We start from the raw sequence: 19496 nt of genomic DNA on the forward strand, positions 1-19496 counted from the left end.
ATATATATTTAAAAAAAAAAAGGATTATTAGCATTAATATTATTTTAATGTGAATTTATTATTTTTAAATACATATTATTATTCAACAATTATAAAAATTTATTTTGTCTTTCTTTAACTTAAATTAAATAAGTAACGATGGTTTTCTTATTTTTTTTTGTAATTGAATGTACCCTTACAAAGTCATAATCGTAACAAACTTGTTTTCATTTGATGTACTACTTGAAAGATCCAAATAAAGCAAGATATTATATAAATATAATGTATCAGAACGTTAAAACAACAATCTTCATACGAAATAAATAAATATACAATACATCGAACGAGTTCCACCAATTCAGCATATTCTGACTTGTCGAACAATAATCCAATAACGATAAGAGCAAATATATTGTTCAATATTGTTATTCCTACAAAATTATTTATATCCTGAAAAAATGAAAATATTTATATATATACACAATTTATACATTTTTGTTAGAAATTTGAATTCGAATTAAGTGATTATCTCGCTTACTTGTTCTTCATTATTATACAGTTGCAAATGTTTATAAAAAATTATTAAAAAATGCAAACTAATATAGACGCTTTGCCATGTTGGTATACGAATATTGTATTTGGTTCTAGACGTTACCTAGAAAATAATATTTCACTTGATAATTAATAATTTATAAGATTTTATTATTTATTTTATTTACGTATTATCGTTTTTTTCTATCACGTTATAATATTTTAATTAATTATTATACGTTTAGAAAATTAATGTCATCATTAATCGTTTTATATCATTTAGATTCTTAAATAACGATTTTTCCTAATTTATTAACTAACTTACGTTTATTTTATACTTGTCAAGACCCAAACGTGGTCCACCTGGATACCAACTAGGACCCTTCCACAAAACGGATAGTTTATTTGCCGAAGATTTCATGCTCTTACTCTTTTCTATCATCGCTTTCGCATAAAACGTCTATAATTATAATTCAATTGAATACATCAGATATATGTGTGTATGTGTATTTGTGTGTGTGTGTGTTTGTGTATGTATGTATGTATTTATTTATGTAGATATGTATGCAGCCAAGCAGTTAGATTTGTGTAAATACAATTGATGTAATCAGTATGCAAAAACGTATTATATAGAATATGATCATAAAAAAAAGAATATTAAGTATCTCCGAAATAATCGACAAATCTTATTTAATAAATGAGAAAAAAAATAGGTTGCTTAATTTATGGAATAAAATGGTTATGTATTAATTTTGCATAATTTCTTTTTCCAATCTTTTTTTTTTTGTAAACGTTTAAATATTAATATTTATATTACGGAACTGCATGTGGTTAATCCGCTACATGCATCTGCATAATTCAATCATCATTTTATATAACGGAATAATTACGTAGTTTAATATGTAGTTAAGTAAAAATACATATTGCTGATATGATTGAATAAAAAAAAAAAAAGAAACAAAAAAAGATTACATGTTTACACCTAATTACGTTGATGGATACTTCGTACCTGGAGGTACAAGGGATTGAACGATCGTGGACTGGTTACTAAGCCGTAAATGAGTTCATCCTTCTCTTCCATGAAGGTCCCGAATAATCTGTCCCAGATTATAAGAACTCCACCATAATTTTTATCCAAGCAGTATAGATTGCATCCTGTATGACAGGTCAGTTCAGTTATAGTGTTCTTACGTATATAAGATAATCTGATACATGTACTTCACAATGATAAATCAGGAAACAGGAATAAACGTGTTTAGAGATAGAAGGTCTTGGATCTATTCGGACTTGTAGAAAAATATCAATTAAAAATTTATATTAAATCAGAGAAGAAAATAACAACAACAAAAATAATCGCTTACGATACCTACCATGATGAACGCGATGATGCTTCGGAGTATTAAATATTAATTCTAACGGTCCGAGATTATTAATAATCGTCGTGTGTATCCAAAGTTGATAAATCAAGTTGAATTGATGATGAACAATGAAGTGTGATGGTGGTATGAAGAAAGCAAGAGGTAAATAAAAGATCTGAAAAGCAAATAAATCTTTCAATGAAATGAATAAAAAGGGATACTCACTAGATTTTATTTGAAATTTTATTAAGCGTATACGCACACATAATCTTATCGGTTACCGTGACATTTCTTGTACATATTTTCTTTTCTACTCACAAAATTGCACCAATGTTGTAGTACCGATTGGCGCAGACCAACCGCGAGATTGAATTCCTCGCTGCTGTGGTGTACTTGATGGTGAGCCCACAAAAAATGTACTTCTATAAAACGTATGCAATATGTAAGATTATATATACGTGTGTTTGTGTGTGCGCGTGTGTAAATCATGTCGAGATGTAACAATAATTTCGATAAATATCAAGACAAATACTTAACCGTGATTACTACGGTGTACCCAATAATAACAAAAGTCTACCCCTACAGCAGTTATATACCAAGTCCAAATGGAGTTCCACGATAGATTCCATTGATGATAATTATCATAAATTTTAATGTAAGTATAATATTCTGCCCCGCGAAAGAATATGCTGAAAGATTCAAGAGAACAAAAATAGCATATAAACGCTATTTCAATATTTAAATTTAATGTTAATAAATAAGGATTAACCGTTAACAAATGGGAATGTTATCTTATCTCATTTTTGTTTGATCTTCTTTATTTTTTTTTTTGTTCTTTTATTTTGTTTTTTTTTTGTTTTTTTTTTTTTTTTTTTACTTTTTTTATTTTTTTTCATTCTTACGTAAATGATATACAAAATACAAAAGAAGAACAAAGCGAAATGATAAACGAATGCATTACCTATGCTTACCGGCCAGACTCTTGAAATATCCAATGAGAGAACGACGTCACCTGATCGTTCAATCGAAATGATTTCTTTTTATTCTTCGCAGTTAATATTACTTGCTCTAATATGATAAGAAAGAAAAAGGGTATCCAAATCTAAACATTTGTATAAATATTTTTATCAATATCTTTCCTTTTTTTTTTTTAATACGATTCATACAATATAAATAGATCAACGTCTTTAAAATGACATTGATGTTATTCAATTAACATATCTATCAAGAGTTATTATTTAAAAGACTTAATTAACCAATTTAAAAACGTCAATCATCATCGCTTTGAAAAATTACAAAAAATCGAATGAATTATCGAATGAATATATGAAAACAATGAATTATTGATCTCGCAAATGGGAAAATAATGTGTCGAATTTAATTGGACATTTTTTCGGCTTCTCTTTTGTTAATAATAATGATAATTTAAAGAAATGGGGGATAAAAAAAAAAAAAAAAAGAAAAGAAATGAAACGAGTAAAACGTGAAATAAAAAGAGATGAAAAAAAAAAAAAATAAAGAAAAAAAGAAAAAAGAAAAAGAAAAAACGCATTTTGAAATGAACAATAACAATTACAAATTACCTGCTGTTGATAATCAGGTACTTGATGGGGAAATTTAAAAGTTGTTTCGAAAGGATTAACGATGTACCAAAACTTGCCGGCATTTTTGAGTTGAGCGACAAAGTCGATATGAGTTTCATTCATATTTAAAATATTCTCTTTCGCTCTTTCTCTCTCTCTCTCTCTCTCTCTCTCTCTCTCTCTCTCTCTCTCTCTCTCTCACTTTCTTTCACACGTACAAATTTTCTTTTTGTTTGTATCTACGAGAAGTGTTAACATATATTTCAGTAAATGATAAATAAGAGTAAAAAGATATGGAGAATCGAGTTTATAAGAGTAAACCGATATTAGCTACTGAACACACTATCGACTAGCAGTTGTAATCGGTGATCTGCGTGCACGCATCGTTTATATAACTTGGAGCGAGTGTGAGGATCATGGCTACCACCACCACTTTACATGACCGTACAAGCTGCAGGTGCTTTATATATATATATATATACATATATATATATTTATATTTATATTTATATATACATATATATATACATTATATATATATTTATATATACACATATATATATATATATATATATATGTACATTGATAATATATAGTCGAACTTTCAAATAATCTTCATTGAGGATTAATTTTATAATTCAATATATTCTATACATTATTATTATTATTATTAAGAAAAAAAAAAAAAAAGAAATATAAATTTATATATATATATATATATGTATATATATATATATATATATATATATATATATATATATATAACTATGATATTAAGAGATGTAAACGAATCAATCTTCTCATACATCACTGTTGTATTTGCCCAAGCAATATGCTAGACGCTTCATACTAGCGGCATATTATACGTTAGGTTTCATAACTACACATTAATAATTTATATTACGATAGATAATGGATAATATTGGTGCCTAATGTCTCAATTGTTATCATCCCATCTGCATCAGATTTATCAAATAAATATTCAACAATTTTATTTCTCGATGATAAAAAAACGTAATATATCGTACGAAATGTGCGATATTTTCACAGAACTTTGTTAAATTTCGAAGTGTTCCGAAATGAAATATTGCTTTTATATTTGGAACGAAAAACAAAGAGAAGAACAAAGAATGAGAGAGAGAGAGAGAGAGAAATATGTATAATGGTTTTAATGACATGATAAGATCGAGCTAAAGGTCAAACAACAAACTTAAGTTTTTACAAACTGTCCAAATGTTTACGAATAATTGATTTTAAAATGAATTAATAATATAAATGTCATTTAAAGAAAAATATGTGTATGTGTATGTGTGTGTGTGTGTGTGTGTGTGTGTGTGTGTGTATTTTTTATCGTTTTACCTAAATGATATATATATAATATATATTTACAATTTACCTTTTAAGTTTTATATTTATTACGAATATATTGAATATTCTTTTTTCATAGGTAAACATATAGATCGAAACATTAAACATAATTGTAACAACAATGTCATGTATCGTACTTATAATCGAATGCATCCTTTCGGTAAAACAATGGAAAATATAATTTCTCAACTGAAGTTAAATTCAGTAAGAATTTTTTTTTATTATTCATGGATATTTGGAAACGTGTTTTATGTAGTAAACATTATCGTATCTCCTCCGTAAAAGATAAGCGCTTATGACTGTGAATTTTTACTGTTCGCGTAAATAATCCGAATGATTTTACGACTTCTGTAGAAAAAAGAGCTCTGAATGAATCAAATCCGTGAATTAATTAAAATTTTACTGTTAAAAGATATATAAATGCGTGAATAAACAAAGAAACGTAAAACATTCGAATTGATTATTTTCTATGGTAAATTTTTTTTCATAATTTCACTTAGACGATTTTTTTCAAATGAACAAAATAAAGATTTGGACGATAATTAATTGATAATCGAAATATAATAATGGCAAGTTCATTAAATCTATTTGCTTCCACGAGTTGTCCTCTAATTTCCGTTCTCATCGATAATCATCATTATCATCGATTTATGGAAGGACACGTACTGTTAAGTCCGAGCCCTTATATAATATTTTTAATATATTCATATTTGTTATGTAGAGCAAAAATATGAAGAAAGAGAATATACACAAATGTAATATTCATTTTCTTACATGATCTATATATATGTACGCGCTCACGTGCGGTGTGTGTGTGTGTAATATATATATGTAAGTATATATATATATGAAATTCATGTAATATTAATACGAATGATTCCTTTTGAATTCTATCTAATTATACGTTTAATTATACATGATTATTATATTCGTAATAATAAAAAATATTTATAATAATAAATATTTTGATTAGAAAAAAATAGTGTAATATATGTACATATAAAAATAAGCGGAGAATACTTAAATGAATAGGACAATATTCTGTTAGATCCTTACTATTGGCGGCTTTGAAATCTACTATTCACAGTTATTTAATTATTCACCTTTTCATAACATAAAGATCAATTTGCGTTTATATATTACATAGTAAGACTCTGATTTCTGTTAATATAACTATGAAACACTGTCAACGTTTTGAATACTTGTTAACATGCGTAGTCTATTTATAAATCGAATTCTTTCGCCTATAAACATGACCATAGTACAGCGACATCTAGATACGAAACTCATCAAAATATAACCAAACATAATATAAAATTACGTCCATTGATAATATGATTGTTTGATTGGTGGAAATTATTAAGCCAATTCTCATGAGTATTTTAAGATATTTTCGAAGTTAACTAAATTTTTGTCTATCTATTATAATATTTATTCAGTGTTGATGGATTAACCACGAGGGATTGTGACTGTTAAATACTAATAATTTATATTTGTAAAGTAAACAGTATAATTTAAAGAAAATTGTAAATATATATTATATATATTATTTAGGTAAAACGATATATTAGATATACTTATTTCTTTTTAAATTATTTAAAAATATCAACGATTAATATGTTATTGATTAATTATTTGTTTATTTAGTTATAATTATACAAAATGAAAGTAAAGACAAAGAAAGGAATAAAACATTCAAATATATCTGTTAAAAAAAGGAAAAAATCTGAGAGTAAAGTTTCTAAGGACAAATATTTTAAACAAGATTTTGAAGACGATGATAGTAAGGAGGATAAACATTGGCAGAATGAAAAAACAGGTATTTATATATTATTTTACATATGTAGATGCTATTCTATATGTATACATATATGCTTCTAAATTACATATTTTTAATGATCAGGCAATAAAAAGATACAAAAAATCGATGATATTGAAAGCAGCGATAGCGATATGGATCCAGAAGAACACAAGAAATCATTAATGAAATTAAAGGAAACGGATTTAGAATTTTATTCTTATTTAAAAGAAAATGATAAAAATCTATTAGATTTCAATTTATCCGATACAGATTACGATAGTTATAATGAATTTGATGCCGATGAATCTGAATTATATCATAAACCTAATGATAAATTAGAGGTATAGAAATACTATATATATATATTTAAAATAACAATACAAAATATCAATATGTTCTAATAATATACTTTTATATTTTATTCATTATAAAATCATAGGTTGCTAGCGATGAAAGTGATTTTGAACCTGAAGATATTAATGATATATCATCTGGTGGCCAAATAAAAGTTACCCTACAATTATTAAAAGTTTGGCAGAATGATATTCAAAATGACAAGTAATGTTTTTATATATTTTTAATTATTAAAATAACTATATATTATTAATATATTATAAATTTATAATTATTTACAATTTTATTTGGTTAGAACATCCAAATCTATTAAAATTGCGGTCGAAGCTTTCCATGCTGCGTTGGAAACCATATCAGAAACACAAGAAGAAAATTTTATAAAATTTAAAGTAGAAGGAAGCGCAAGTAAGTTTTATCAAGTGATATATCTAATTAATATATTTATGATTAGTAAATGTAATAACAATTACAATTTCAGTATTTAATGGAGTCATTCAATTATGTATATTGCATTTACCTAATGCATTCAGAAATTTTTTAAAATTGGATACTAATACACATTTTGCAGCACATAAATGCAAAAGATTTATCAAAGTTAAAAATTCATTAAAATTATATTTAACTGATTTACTTACGGTTGGTATCGTTCTAATATTTATAACATAAATAATTGTGTAGCAATGTTTATATTAAAATAACAATATTTTTGATAGATTTTACGTAATGTTTCATCAGCTAACATTCAAACAATACTTTTAAAACATTTACATGAAATGTTACCATATACTCAATCATTTTCCTCATTAAAGAAACCATTATTAAAAGTCTTATTAAAATTTTGGTCAACTGGTGAAGAAACTGTCAGAGTTGTTGCATTTTTATGTATATTACGTATTGCAACTAGTCATAAAGAATCTTTACTTGATACATTATTAAAGGTAAAGTTATATTTTCTTGTTTATGTTACAATGTAAATAACTATGTCATATAATCATATAAATAATTAAATTCTAATTATATCTTTTAGTCAATGTACGTCAAGTATGTAGAAAATTCCAAATTCGTATCGCCGAATACTTTGCCAGGAATAAATTTTATGAGGCATTCTTTAACAGAGATTTATCTACTAGATTCTGATGTTTCTTACAATCATGCCTTTTTATATATCAGACAGCTTGCTATTCATTTAAGGAATGCAGTAACTTTGAAGAAAAAAGTAATTATATAATTATTATTATTATTATTATTTAATTATTATTAATTATTTAACCTAATAACATTATTTTATTTTATAGGAAAATTTTCAAGCAGTATATAATTGGCAATATATAAATTCATTATTCTTCTGGTCTAAGTTAATAACATTATCAAAAAAAGAATCAATATTGCACTCTTTATTGTATCCTTTAGTACAGGTATGTATATGATCATATTACAAATAAATTATTTAATTAAATAAATGGTAATTATTAATTGTATACTTGCAGATTATTATTGGAACAATTAAAGTAATACCGACTCGGCAATATTACCCTTTACGTTTCCACTGTTTACAAATGTTAACTAACATTTCTAAGGAAACAAAAACTTTTATACCTATTTTACCATTTCTATTGGAGGTATAGTAATTATTTAATATATATAAATAAATATCTACGTTTCTAAATATTTCAAGAAATATATTATAATATTGATTTCAGATATTATCGTCTTATGATTTTAATAAAAAGCATAAAGCTGTATCAATGAAACCCATATCTTTAATTTGCATATTAAGAATGTCTAAATCACAATTACAAGAGAATGGTTTTAAAGATAGTGTAATTGATACTATCTACCGTTTAATATTAGAAAATGCAGCAAACGATAGCCACTTAGTATGTTTTCCCGATTTATATTTTCCTTGTATAATACAAGTAAGTATAGCATCTTATTCTATTATTTTCAATACACACAATACATAATTTGTTGTCCAATTTATAAATATTTTAATTACAGTTGAAAGTATTTTTGAAAAATTGTCATGTCGCAAATTATTGTAAGAAATTAAAGCAATTGCTAGAGAAAATAGAAGAAAATTCAAAATATATAGGAAATGAAAGAGCCAAGGAAATATTCAATTTGAAAAATATGACAGAAATTGAAAATTGGGAAAATAGAATGAAAATTCAGGGTACAGCTTTAGCGAAATTTTATAATTCCTGGATTAAGATTCATCAAGCTCAGAAACTAAAACATTTAACGAAAAATGATGAAATTAGTGAATATAATTTACCAAGTTTAAGGAAATCAAAAAGGAAAAAGTCAAATGAAGAAGATATAGGTAGCGAAGAAGAAAGTGACTTTGAGTTACAAATAAAAGGAACAGAAGTAGAGAAAGCAGAGAATACATCTGCAAGGAGATCTAATAAAAAATCAAAAAAGAAAATAAAAACAACAAATAAGAAAGTACCTGAAGAAGACGACATACCTACAGAAAATACAGATATTGTTACAGATATTAATAGCGATGACTGGGAATAAGTGTATTATTTAGATAATAATTTCAATAACTTTGTCACCTTTAGGAAAAACAAAAATCTAAAACTAGAAATACATTCGATATAAGTATCAGATATTATTTTTTGTATATAAATCATTTGTAAATGTTATCATTGATATTTCAAACTATGTCGAATGTATTTACAGAATATAGATACACAACACGTATTTCATTTAGTTACTTTTTAACACTACATTTCCAAAAGAAAATCATAATCTCCTTTAATTTCCATTCTTTCATTTCTTTCCTTTTGAATTCACACTTCATCGGTATCCCTTTATTTCAAAGAAACGGTATTTCATTTTCATGGCTACAAAGAATTGTTTCACTGAGGTGAATCAAGGGCAACTACCCCAGAGTGTAAACTATCTTAGAGAGAGAGAGAGAGTTGTTCGGGCCAAGTCAGCGAAGAACATCGAACGTAGAAAGTTAGAAAGAGGAAGAAAGAGAAAGAGAAAAAGAGACAGAGGAACGCGAGATCTGTCGTGACGGCACAACGGGCCACCGATTCCTGAGGTGTCGCTTTTCGATGGTCTATTTTTACCGAAGACGAGCCAAGGCAGTCGGGAAGTCGGTATAGCGACGGTTGGTCGCTATTATAAAGCACGGGCCGAGCGTGTTATAACTCACCGCATGTAAGTGCGCTGTGTCCCAGACACGCTGTGGATTTTTGATTCAAAGAGAAACAGAGACAGAGATAGAGGGATACATAAAGAGAAAGAGAGAGAGAGAGAGAGAAAGAGAGAATAATCTATCACGATAATCACGTGAAAACGAGAAAAAGAGAAACGAAGAAAAAAAAGAAAAAATCAGGAACGTATAAGCATACGCCAAAGAGAAAGAAAGAGAAAGAGAGAAAGAGAGAAAGAGAGAGAGAGAGAGAGAGAGAAATTTATTTCACTTGTGTTGTGATAGATCCTTCCTCGCAAACACAACGTATTATCTCTCTCAACACCATTTCTTCTTCGACTTCTCAAAGAAGAGAACTCATTCACGTATGTAGGCGAAGATATACAATGAAAAGGGTGAATAATCTCTCTCTCTCTTTCTCTCTCTCTCTCTTTCTCTCTCTCTCTCTCTCTCTCTCTCCCTCTTTCTCTCTCTCTTGTATCTTCTTAGAGAATAATAACATTGTTATTCTCGAGAAACTCTAAGTATCGTGAGAAAAAAAAAGAAAATATCAGAACAAGTAGACGGTGGGTGTTCGTGTTTGATGTAAAAATACATTTCATTTTTCCTTTTCTATTTATCTCTCTCTCTCTCTCTCTCTCTCTCTCTCTCTCTCTCTCTCTCTCTCTCTCTCTCTCTCTCTCTCTCTCTCTCTCTCTCTCTCTCTCTCTCTCTCTCTCTCTCTCTCTCTCTCTCTCTGTGTTTGTTACCACATCAAGCGGATGAAACAATAAGAAAATATTAGAAACTACGTGATATGAGAACATGTTTTTTTTGAAAAGATGTTATAATCTATTAGATACAATGCTTATCAGCAAGTGTTTGAATAATTACTATACTCTTAACTCACTCGGTTTACTTTCTGTTTCTTCTTCTTCTTCTTCTTCTTCTTCTTCTTCTTCCTCTTCTTCTTCTTATTCATCATCATCATCATCATCATCATCTCAGACGTTTCTCGTCGGCGCCTCGTGCGTGCCAGAGACGAGGAGCAGAGTTTTGCAAGATGCGAATTCAGCTCTTACGTTTGAGGGAGCCGTCGTGCCGTCAAGCGACGATTGCGTATTCCAACTTCTTTCGTCGGAACTGCAGAACGAAAAGCGCGAGTTACGTAAAGTTGAAAATAAAAAAAAAAAAAAAAAAAAAAAGAAAGAAAGAAAAAAAAAATAAAAATTACGAGACATTTGAAAAGCCCGCTAAAGGAAGAAGATAAAGTATAGTGAGAGTGAAATAGAAAGAGAGAAGAGAGAGAGGAGAGGAGAGAAGAGAGAAAGAGAGAGGGAGAGAGAGAAAGATAGGAGAGCAAAAACCACCGGCTACCACCTTGTACGTCAACATCAAAATGAGGAGAACATCGTACGATAAGTAAAAGCCCTTTGAATTTCCTTTTCAAAGTAATTATCAAGAAGAGAGAGAGAGAGAGAGAGAGAGAAGTAACTATGAATTTTTTTTTTTTTTTTTAATATGCATATATATAAATAATCTTCAGTACTATCGTGAATTTCATTTTCTTCAATGTCATTGAAATCTCTGAAATTGAAAGATCATTTATATGTTATTTATTTTTATGTTTGTTATTTTTTCCCCCCTCTTCTCTAACATATAATACAAGTTACGATATTACGGCGTTACACGTAATTCTTTTTTAAATTTGTCAAAACTAAGAGATCTTCTGACATTATCTTTTGTTCTTAATATATATAAAGATTATATTATATTATCTTTTTTACACAACTAACATCATAATATTAATCTTTCGTTGTTCGTTTCATCATCTTATGGAAGAAAATAATTGTCATTATAACGACAATGTATCCCGTCTTTTTAATTCGTTATAAACGAAACAATTGGGGTGAGTGAGTGAGTGGTGGAAGGGGGTGGAGGGGGAAAAATCGTTCTACTTATTAATTCGAAATCCAAATGGCCAGTTCGATCTTTGAACGTTCTACTTGGCTCCAGCTTGAAACTCAAACTTCTAGCAAACAGTCTATTTAAAGCGACGTATCGATCACGCATCCCGCGTTACTTGGATTTAGACGTAGCACAATAATTTTCATGGTATATAATAGAAAAACTATCAACGTAGAGAAATAATTTTTTGAAATAATAAACCCCAACCCTCATCCCTCTCTCATCTCCTCCCCCTATCCGTCCAACCATCCACCATCCCACCCCGTAAGAAAAAACAAAGTCATATATGTAATATTCGGAGTAACGAACTTGCAAACGGACCTGTACGATGTTTCACGAAGCCACCGTTCATTTCGAATTATTACGCTTTCGTCGTATTTATATCGTTGATAAAGCCATGCTGTATATTGTAACAACGTACATAGATTGAGGTAGAGATACGTAAACGAAAGGATTTAGGTGAGTGAAAATAACCAGGAAATTCCCAATGGAAATTGACGTTCTTGCGAATATCTCCTCCTCCTCCTCCTCCTTCTCCTGTGTATTTTCGAACGAAATTGCTTTTTTTATTATTTTTCTTATTTTTTTTTTCTTTTCTCTTTTCTGCGATCGAGATCACATAATTTATAATTTATTATTATTTACATATATATATATATATATATATATATATTTATTTATTTTTTTTTATTATTGTTCATATAAATATCGTTTGTTCATATCATTATCTTCTTTCGAGAAAAAGATATTCAATAGATTCCTTATAGATCGTTTTATTTATTTGCTATGGATACAAATGAATAATAAAATTTATACACCTGTCATAAAACAAAACAAACGATCCTTATGATATCTTTCCTTTCAATGTTGTCATTATTATTTCTCTTGTCACTTTTTTGTTTTATCGTATATCCTGTTTGTCAAAGGAAGAAAAAATATTTTCACAGGTAAATGTAGAACTGCGAGATAGAGAGAGTGAGAGAGAGAGAGAGAGAGAGAAACCTGGCTAGAGAGAGAAAGAGAGAGAGAGAAAGAGAGGAAGAGAGAGTGAGAGAGAGAGAGTAACGCTTGCTGTTACTCCGTATTACGTTACAACAGATAAATTTAGCATTTCTTTTACACAGAACGTCTCGTTGTACCGATGCCAATACCGCAACGCGGAATTAATTGGCCGCTTGGAAGGGAACCAATTCTTGACGCCAAAAAAGCTTCATCAGTCCTTCGCGTCGTTCGAACTTTCCCTCTAACTCTTTGGCTCTAACTCACCACGAGACATACTCGTGCTTCGAAATCCAAGGTCCATCAATGCTCAAGGTTCTATTAATTATTTTTTCTCCGGTTTTTTTCTTTTTTTTTTAATTATCGACGCCATTTCATAATCATTTAAATAGGATCATCTTACGGTTTTTATTTAATCCATCGTCAAGGTTTTTCTCTCTCTCTCTCTCTCTCTCTCTTTCTTTTTTATTCAGGAAATTCAAGATAAGTAATTGCATATATCTGAAATTTTTTGTATTATTGTTGGAAAAGCTTAAAAGCATTTCAGCATTTAGTTTATAACGATACGTAAACGACCAAACGAAAGAAACTCAGAAGTCAAAGTGCATTCGATTTCGATGTTACAAAGTTGTTAGTTGTTGTTGGTTTTTCACTAAAAAAAAATATCTAAGTAATAAATAATTAATTTCATGTTTCTTTCTTTTTTATTTCTTTTTCTTTTTTTTTTTTTTTTTCTTTCAATAGATCCAATAACGCCAAGCGCAACGTTCTAACGACCAATACATCCTACGGGAAAACGTTTGGCAACTTGAAGAATGTGAATCAGAAGTATAGTAGTTTTCAGAGTTACGAGAGTTTGCAAGAAAAGAATTATTTACAAAGGAGTATTTCTGCGGACAATGTGATACGATCACGTGGTTACAAACCTTCAGACAGGCACGACCCCGTCAAAAGAAGCTTTCTTGAGAATCTTACTTCGAAAATACTCCATTTCGATATGGTGAGAAATAATAATTATTACATAAAAATATGATATATAGATTATATTATAAAACGATATTAATTCTCTATAATCGAATTATTGTCTGTATAACAAAATTATATGTATAAATATAAAAACAAATTATATTATTACTTACACTATATCTCTATAATATAATTATATTATATTAACTAATAAATAAATAGTATATTATTTGAATATATAGTATACTATATTAATTTAAAAAATACAAATAATAATAGTACATGAGTAATGTAGTATATGACTAACTATAAAACAACAACCGCGCTTATGAGTAAATATCAATAACTTTTTTGGCACAGAATGTATTTACTTGAAACTTCGTACTTTTAACTACATAGTTAAATATATATATATACATACGTATTCTCTAAACATGCCTGAATACGTCCCTGGTCAACAACATTTGGGTAACAAGAGACGTATTGCGAAACGTCTTCGATCCTTACAACGTATTTACAAAAGAAAACAATCGAATATTCTGTAAAGAGAATAAATAAAATGAATTCATTTATTTATTTTTTTTTTCTTTTTATAGGAGAGCGGCGAAAGAACTCCAATCAATCTTCAAAAACTGCTTACACCGGCCTCAGATTCGCATGAACCACTGCAAGCAAAAAATAGTGCGTACTTGACAATTTTTTCGATTAGAATTTATAATTCTCTTTGATGAATGAACGATTTTTATATTTTTAAGCTTTCAAGAACAATCTCGTTCGTTAATGTTCTTTTCTATCCTATTTTTTTGTTCGTTTTGTTTTCTCCGTTTCTGTTTGTTCCTATTTTTTTTCTTTTTTTTTTTTTTTTATAGAAAAAATGTTTGCCTCTTCATATTTTTACGCACCCACACATCCTACTGTGGAGGATCAAGTCGAGTTGGCACGTCGTATTTCTTTATCTCTGAGTGATGTTAAGAATATGAAGAGCAAAGGGCAATCGATGTATGTAAATCGAAAGAAACGATCTGTCAAATGGATCCATGATGGTAATGGTAAGTTATTAACATTTGTATTTCATTTCTGATCTCTGTTTTTAACTGTCCCTATAATTTAATTTATATGTTTGCTAAGTTAATGTTTGCTAAGAGAGTCTCCTAGAGAGAGAGAGAAAGAGAGAGAGAGAGAGAGAGAGAGAGAGAGAGAGAGAGAGAGAGAGAGAGAAAGAGAAAGAGTATAAATTATTATTAACATGATTACTTTATTATGATACTAATTTTTCATTTATTTTAATTCTTTAAGGTACTGAAGGCGAAGAGGAACCATCTTCTCCTATGCATAAGGTAAAGAAATAAAAAAGAAAATTGAAGATAATCATGGTACATCGTCTTACTATATATAGTGAAATGTATAAATAGGATAAAGTACCTCTGAAGTGTGTAATGAATCCACATGGGAAAGTTTTGGATATTCATGGGATTCAGGCTCTGGGTGAAGAAGTCAATATCGAGCCTATGCCCTCGCATCCTGAAAAACTCTTCGATATTGTTCGTGATCTTAATAATCAAAGAGGACGTGGTAAGAATAATTGTATTGATAATATATCTTCGTGGCATAATAATTGTGTTGATAATATATCTTCGTGGCATAATAATATCAATGAAATCGGTGTCACGATTTCATAGATATAAACATGAGGGCAATATCGTTGATAATCTTTCGATTTGAAGTTATTATGATCGTTTATCATATCCACGATAAGAATGTTCAAATATAAAATATCGGCCGATCAAAAGTAAGATATCTCAATTTAGATAAGATAATATAAATATTAAAGTTATGCTATATTATTATATGTTAAGTATAACTTACATTTATGTATGTCTAATGAATGATCTTTGGATATGAAATGACAATTAATTTTTTTGTGCTTGAAATAAAAATATTAATTTGGTAAGACAAAAATTACATTTTAAAGATTGAAGGAAAAAATAGAAATGAATTGTTTAGGTGCTGAAATATTTGCAAAGCGTCGAAAAAGATCCGAGAAATGGATCGTTGATCAGGATCAAGCTCAAATACCGAGTACACCTGGTATACCAAAGACACCTGGTTATTCCTATCAATCGGTAAGATTAAATAAAGTATTAATAAAGTATTAATAATCTATGATAAACTTCGGGATGAGCCATTTAATTGACATTTTTATATCATTCACAGGAAATGAACGGTAACAACAAGTTTTCAACGTTGCAATCACCTTATGCACAAACGGACAAATCATTTTATAATCCATTCGCAGTGGATCTTTCTTTAGATAACATCAATCCACCAATGACGGGTATGTGTATCATAAAAAAAAAAAAGAAAAAAAGAAAAAGAAAAACCATAACGTGCATAAACTATCATATTCATTTTAATTTAATGAACGAAATTCTTGGAAAAAAAAAAGGAGAAATCTTTGATAGAATTGAATTCGAATTAATGTTGTTGCGTAAGAACGAAAAGTTGTTTTCGAGGCTAGGGAGGGAAAAAAAGAAAAAAGGAAAAAAAAAAGAAAGCAAGAAGAAACACAGAAGCCTAGATTTCTATGCGAACGTACGATGGGTTCGATCTATCTATCTGATTTTTCTATTTACGTTGCACCGATCGCGTATAAATAATTCAACGGGTCGAAAGGCAAAAGGAGAACGCTCTAGAATTCCACAGGCACTTGATAGCTTCTTCGTTGTTAAGGATCAATGTTAGACGTTGGATGAACGCTTTGGTAAAAGTTCAGCAACCCGTCGAGTTCCAATTGGCAAGCTTCGTTAACGTTATTCAATCGGTACAAGACTCGCGTTATTTTATTTGTCTTATCTACATAATATATACATATATATATATATATATATATATATATATATATATTTACCACTAAAATAATCTAATACATATGAATAAAGATTACTTTAGATTTCTTTTGTTTAGTTTAATATAATCCATTTGTCGAGAAGTTATAGATCGGTTAAAAAAATAGTTTCTTTCCGTTATTTCTCGAATCTTTCGTTTAATCATTTTAGGCAGGTATCATCATCACCATCGTCATCATCATCGATCCTGTCAATTAACTAACGATTGCAATCATTCAACGCAAATAAAAAAAATTTATTTGAGAGAAGTGGCCGTCGGCACCGACACCGACTTTCCTATAGAAAAAACCGAATTAAATAACGACGCACGTCGTAGCAACGGCTTCAATGGCGTCAGATCAAACAACGCTAACGTTGAAAGGCGCTCTAACAAATTGCTCAATGGCAAGACTAACGCTAACAATATGCAAATCGCTACTAACAAAGAGACTAAGACTAACAGCAACAGAGAGATCAAGCAACGTCTCAGCAATAACTTTTCCCAGGATGTTCTTCTTAATGATAGAAACAAATTTAGAAATAAACAACAAGCTGTTAAACGTGAGGATGATGTTGCAAGATTCTCTGACAGCGATGCTAGCGAGTATACACCGGTTCCTGTTAAACAACTGATCCAAGAATTTGAGAAGACTTGTAGACCAGTTTTACAATATAAACAAATCAGTCCAAAAGTTATTCCTATTGTCCAACAATGTCCTATTGACACCGATATAACACGTTTCTTTCAAACTAGAACTTCTGTTAAATATGAAGAGGAAGTACCAGAAGATGACGAGGAAGAAGACGATGAGGAAGAAGAAGAGGAAGAATATATACGGTGAGAGATTATGAAGAGTTTACAAAGTTAGAATTTTAATTATCTAATTTCGTATCGTTTAGGAATCATCTTAATTAATATTATCTCTTGAATTAGTCTTGTTCTCTTATCTTCTAATTTCTATTAGGCATCATAATTTTCTCTTATCATACGTATTTCTTTCATTTGAATTATGATCTATTATTATTCGTATCCAAATGTAGGAATTATTATTTTATCTGAAATATCTCATATTCTATTTTGAAAATTTAACAATAAAATTGAAGAACATAACATGTCTTCTCAAAGAGTTTAAATATTTCCCGTTATGAGGAAGATATTTCAGATAGAAATTTTCGAACGAATTAACTTTCTTCGAATTAACTGATTTTTCGGGAACAAATAAAATAGCAGAAGATCGAATCGTGAGACTCGACAGGATAAGCAAGTTAATAAGCCACAGCCTAGAATCGAAAATGGATATATGTCGACTGATGATACTGAGTACACGTCCGATTCGGATTCTTTAAGAACTTATGACTTCAAAGATTACAAGGATTACAAAAATGAGACGTCGATGTATCGTTACGAAAAGACTTCTTCAAATCGGAATGTCAATGAAAATGGAGATTATCCAGGTTTATTTAACGATGAATATTCTCAACGACGAAGATCAGCGACGTCTCAAGAATTAGAATCATACTGTAATGGAAATGTTAAATTTGTTAACGAGGATTCTGAGTTACCAGCACAAGCGAAATCCTTGTTACTTTCAATGGTTGCTTCACAGGATGACATACTACAAACTATAAAACACCTTCGCAATACACCAGTTCTGGATAATCTTTTACCTGGTGTTTCACCAGAACTCAAATTTACTGATTCTTATCCGGAAGTAGGCAAGTTAATAAGCATGCGCTTTTAATGAATTTTTTTTTTCTTTTCTTCATTTCCCACATTCTCATTTACGTATTTAATTGCTTCGCCAATTGTTTGCTTTTACCTTTAACAAAACAACGTGTGATTGAAAATAACTTTGATTATATAATGCGATGTTATGTAGGGAGAAAAAAAAAGAGAGATGGAGAAACGCAAATAAATCGTGCAAGTATTATGAAAAATATTTAAGTTTCAAGAATTATGTAATTGTATATTTTTACCCCAGTTTCACGTTGAAAGTTTTTATCATTATATTGTTATGATATTTTGTTATAATTATCATTTGATATTTTCAGGAACGAAATTATACGAGGATAATACATACAAAGGACCAAAACTGGCCAGTATTCATAATTTAACTAATTATAATACTGCACCACGTGGTTGGGATCAGTCATTAACTTATTATCGACCAATCAAATTTGAAAAGTCACAGGACACGATTGTTTATTCCGATTTTTAGATATTTATACAATGTCTGCTACTTTTTCCTCCGACAGCCGAGTGATATAACTATCATGGTATATTTTTCATTTTTAAATTACTTTTTTTTATCTCTGTAAAATATAATAAAATCAAACACATTTCCTTTCAGTATACAAAGCGATCATAGGAAACCATTCTGTGGAAATATCGAGAATGAAGGAAAGAAAAGAAAAAAAAAACAAATAATTTGACTTTGTTCCTTATGGATTGTGGATCCACTATATTTTGCTATAGATCAATGAAATCTTACATATTACATTAAATCTATATTGATTGAAAGGGAGATGAAAATTTCTATTTCTTTTTTTTGT

At 29.1% G+C, this 19496-nt stretch overlaps 3 protein-coding genes and 1 long non-coding RNA gene across 10 annotated transcripts; 2 read left to right on the top strand and 2 right to left on the bottom strand.

Annotated features, from left to right (window-relative positions):
- Positions 1 to 44: 44 nt before the first annotated feature.
- LOC124431190 (alkylglycerol monooxygenase-like) lies at positions 45 to 6050 on the bottom strand. 5 transcript variants are annotated; one of them, XM_046978778.1, is made up of 10 exons: positions 5923 to 6044; positions 3452 to 3690; positions 2840 to 2970; positions 2406 to 2557; positions 2187 to 2290; positions 1881 to 2043; positions 1520 to 1665; positions 836 to 970; positions 518 to 634; positions 45 to 429 (listed from the first exon to the last, which is right to left on the bottom strand). In XM_046978778.1, exons 2-10 carry the CDS (start codon positions 3572 to 3574, stop codon positions 184 to 186), a joined length of 1317 nt encoding a protein of 438 aa, XP_046834734.1. In that variant the 5' UTR covers positions 3575 to 3690; positions 5923 to 6044; the 3' UTR covers positions 45 to 183. The 5 variants fall into 5 exon arrangements, with proteins under 5 accessions (XP_046834734.1, XP_046834733.1, XP_046834732.1 ...); XM_046978777.1 differs by having other exon boundaries at positions 5876 to 6043; XM_046978776.1 differs by lacking the exon at positions 5923 to 6044 and having other exon boundaries at positions 3452 to 3911.
- A 208-nt stretch (positions 6051 to 6258) lies between these two features.
- On the top strand, positions 6259 to 9683 carry LOC124431188 (nucleolar complex protein 2 homolog). Its single transcript, XM_046978773.1, has 12 exons — positions 6259 to 6373; positions 6467 to 6638; positions 6723 to 6961; positions 7060 to 7178; positions 7270 to 7379; positions 7453 to 7610; positions 7688 to 7912; positions 8002 to 8190; positions 8270 to 8389; positions 8462 to 8593; positions 8675 to 8890; positions 8973 to 9683. The coding sequence occupies exons 2-12, from the start codon at positions 6482 to 6484 to the stop codon at positions 9495 to 9497; spliced, it is 2190 nt and encodes a 729-aa protein (XP_046834729.1). The 5' UTR covers positions 6259 to 6373; positions 6467 to 6481; the 3' UTR covers positions 9498 to 9683.
- A 1108-nt stretch (positions 9684 to 10791) lies between these two features.
- On the bottom strand, positions 10792 to 12481 carry LOC124431193. Of its 3 annotated transcripts, none has more exons than XR_006943924.1 (2): positions 12415 to 12481; positions 10792 to 11268 (listed from the first exon to the last, which is right to left on the bottom strand). It is a non-coding gene; the product is annotated as an uncharacterized LOC124431193 (long non-coding RNA). The 3 variants fall into 3 exon arrangements; XR_006943926.1 differs by lacking the exon at positions 12415 to 12481 and adding an exon at positions 12084 to 12240; XR_006943927.1 differs by lacking the exon at positions 12415 to 12481 and adding an exon at positions 11922 to 12070.
- LOC124431192 lies at positions 11262 to 19353 on the top strand. The gene is made up of 12 exons (XM_046978781.1): positions 11262 to 11547; positions 13837 to 14092; positions 14655 to 14739; positions 14928 to 15107; positions 15355 to 15395; positions 15471 to 15630; positions 16063 to 16181; positions 16273 to 16393; positions 17115 to 17781; positions 18172 to 18659; positions 18996 to 19220; positions 19295 to 19353. Exons 1-11 carry the CDS (start codon positions 11525 to 11527, stop codon positions 19160 to 19162), a joined length of 2307 nt encoding a protein of 768 aa, XP_046834737.1. The 5' UTR covers positions 11262 to 11524; the 3' UTR covers positions 19163 to 19220; positions 19295 to 19353.
- Positions 19354 to 19496: the final 143 nt, after the last annotated feature.

This window comes from Vespa crabro, chromosome 20, assembly GCF_910589235.1.
Source record: "Vespa crabro chromosome 20, iyVesCrab1.2, whole genome shotgun sequence".
Classification (NCBI taxonomy): Eukaryota; Metazoa; Arthropoda; class Insecta; order Hymenoptera; family Vespidae; genus Vespa; species Vespa crabro.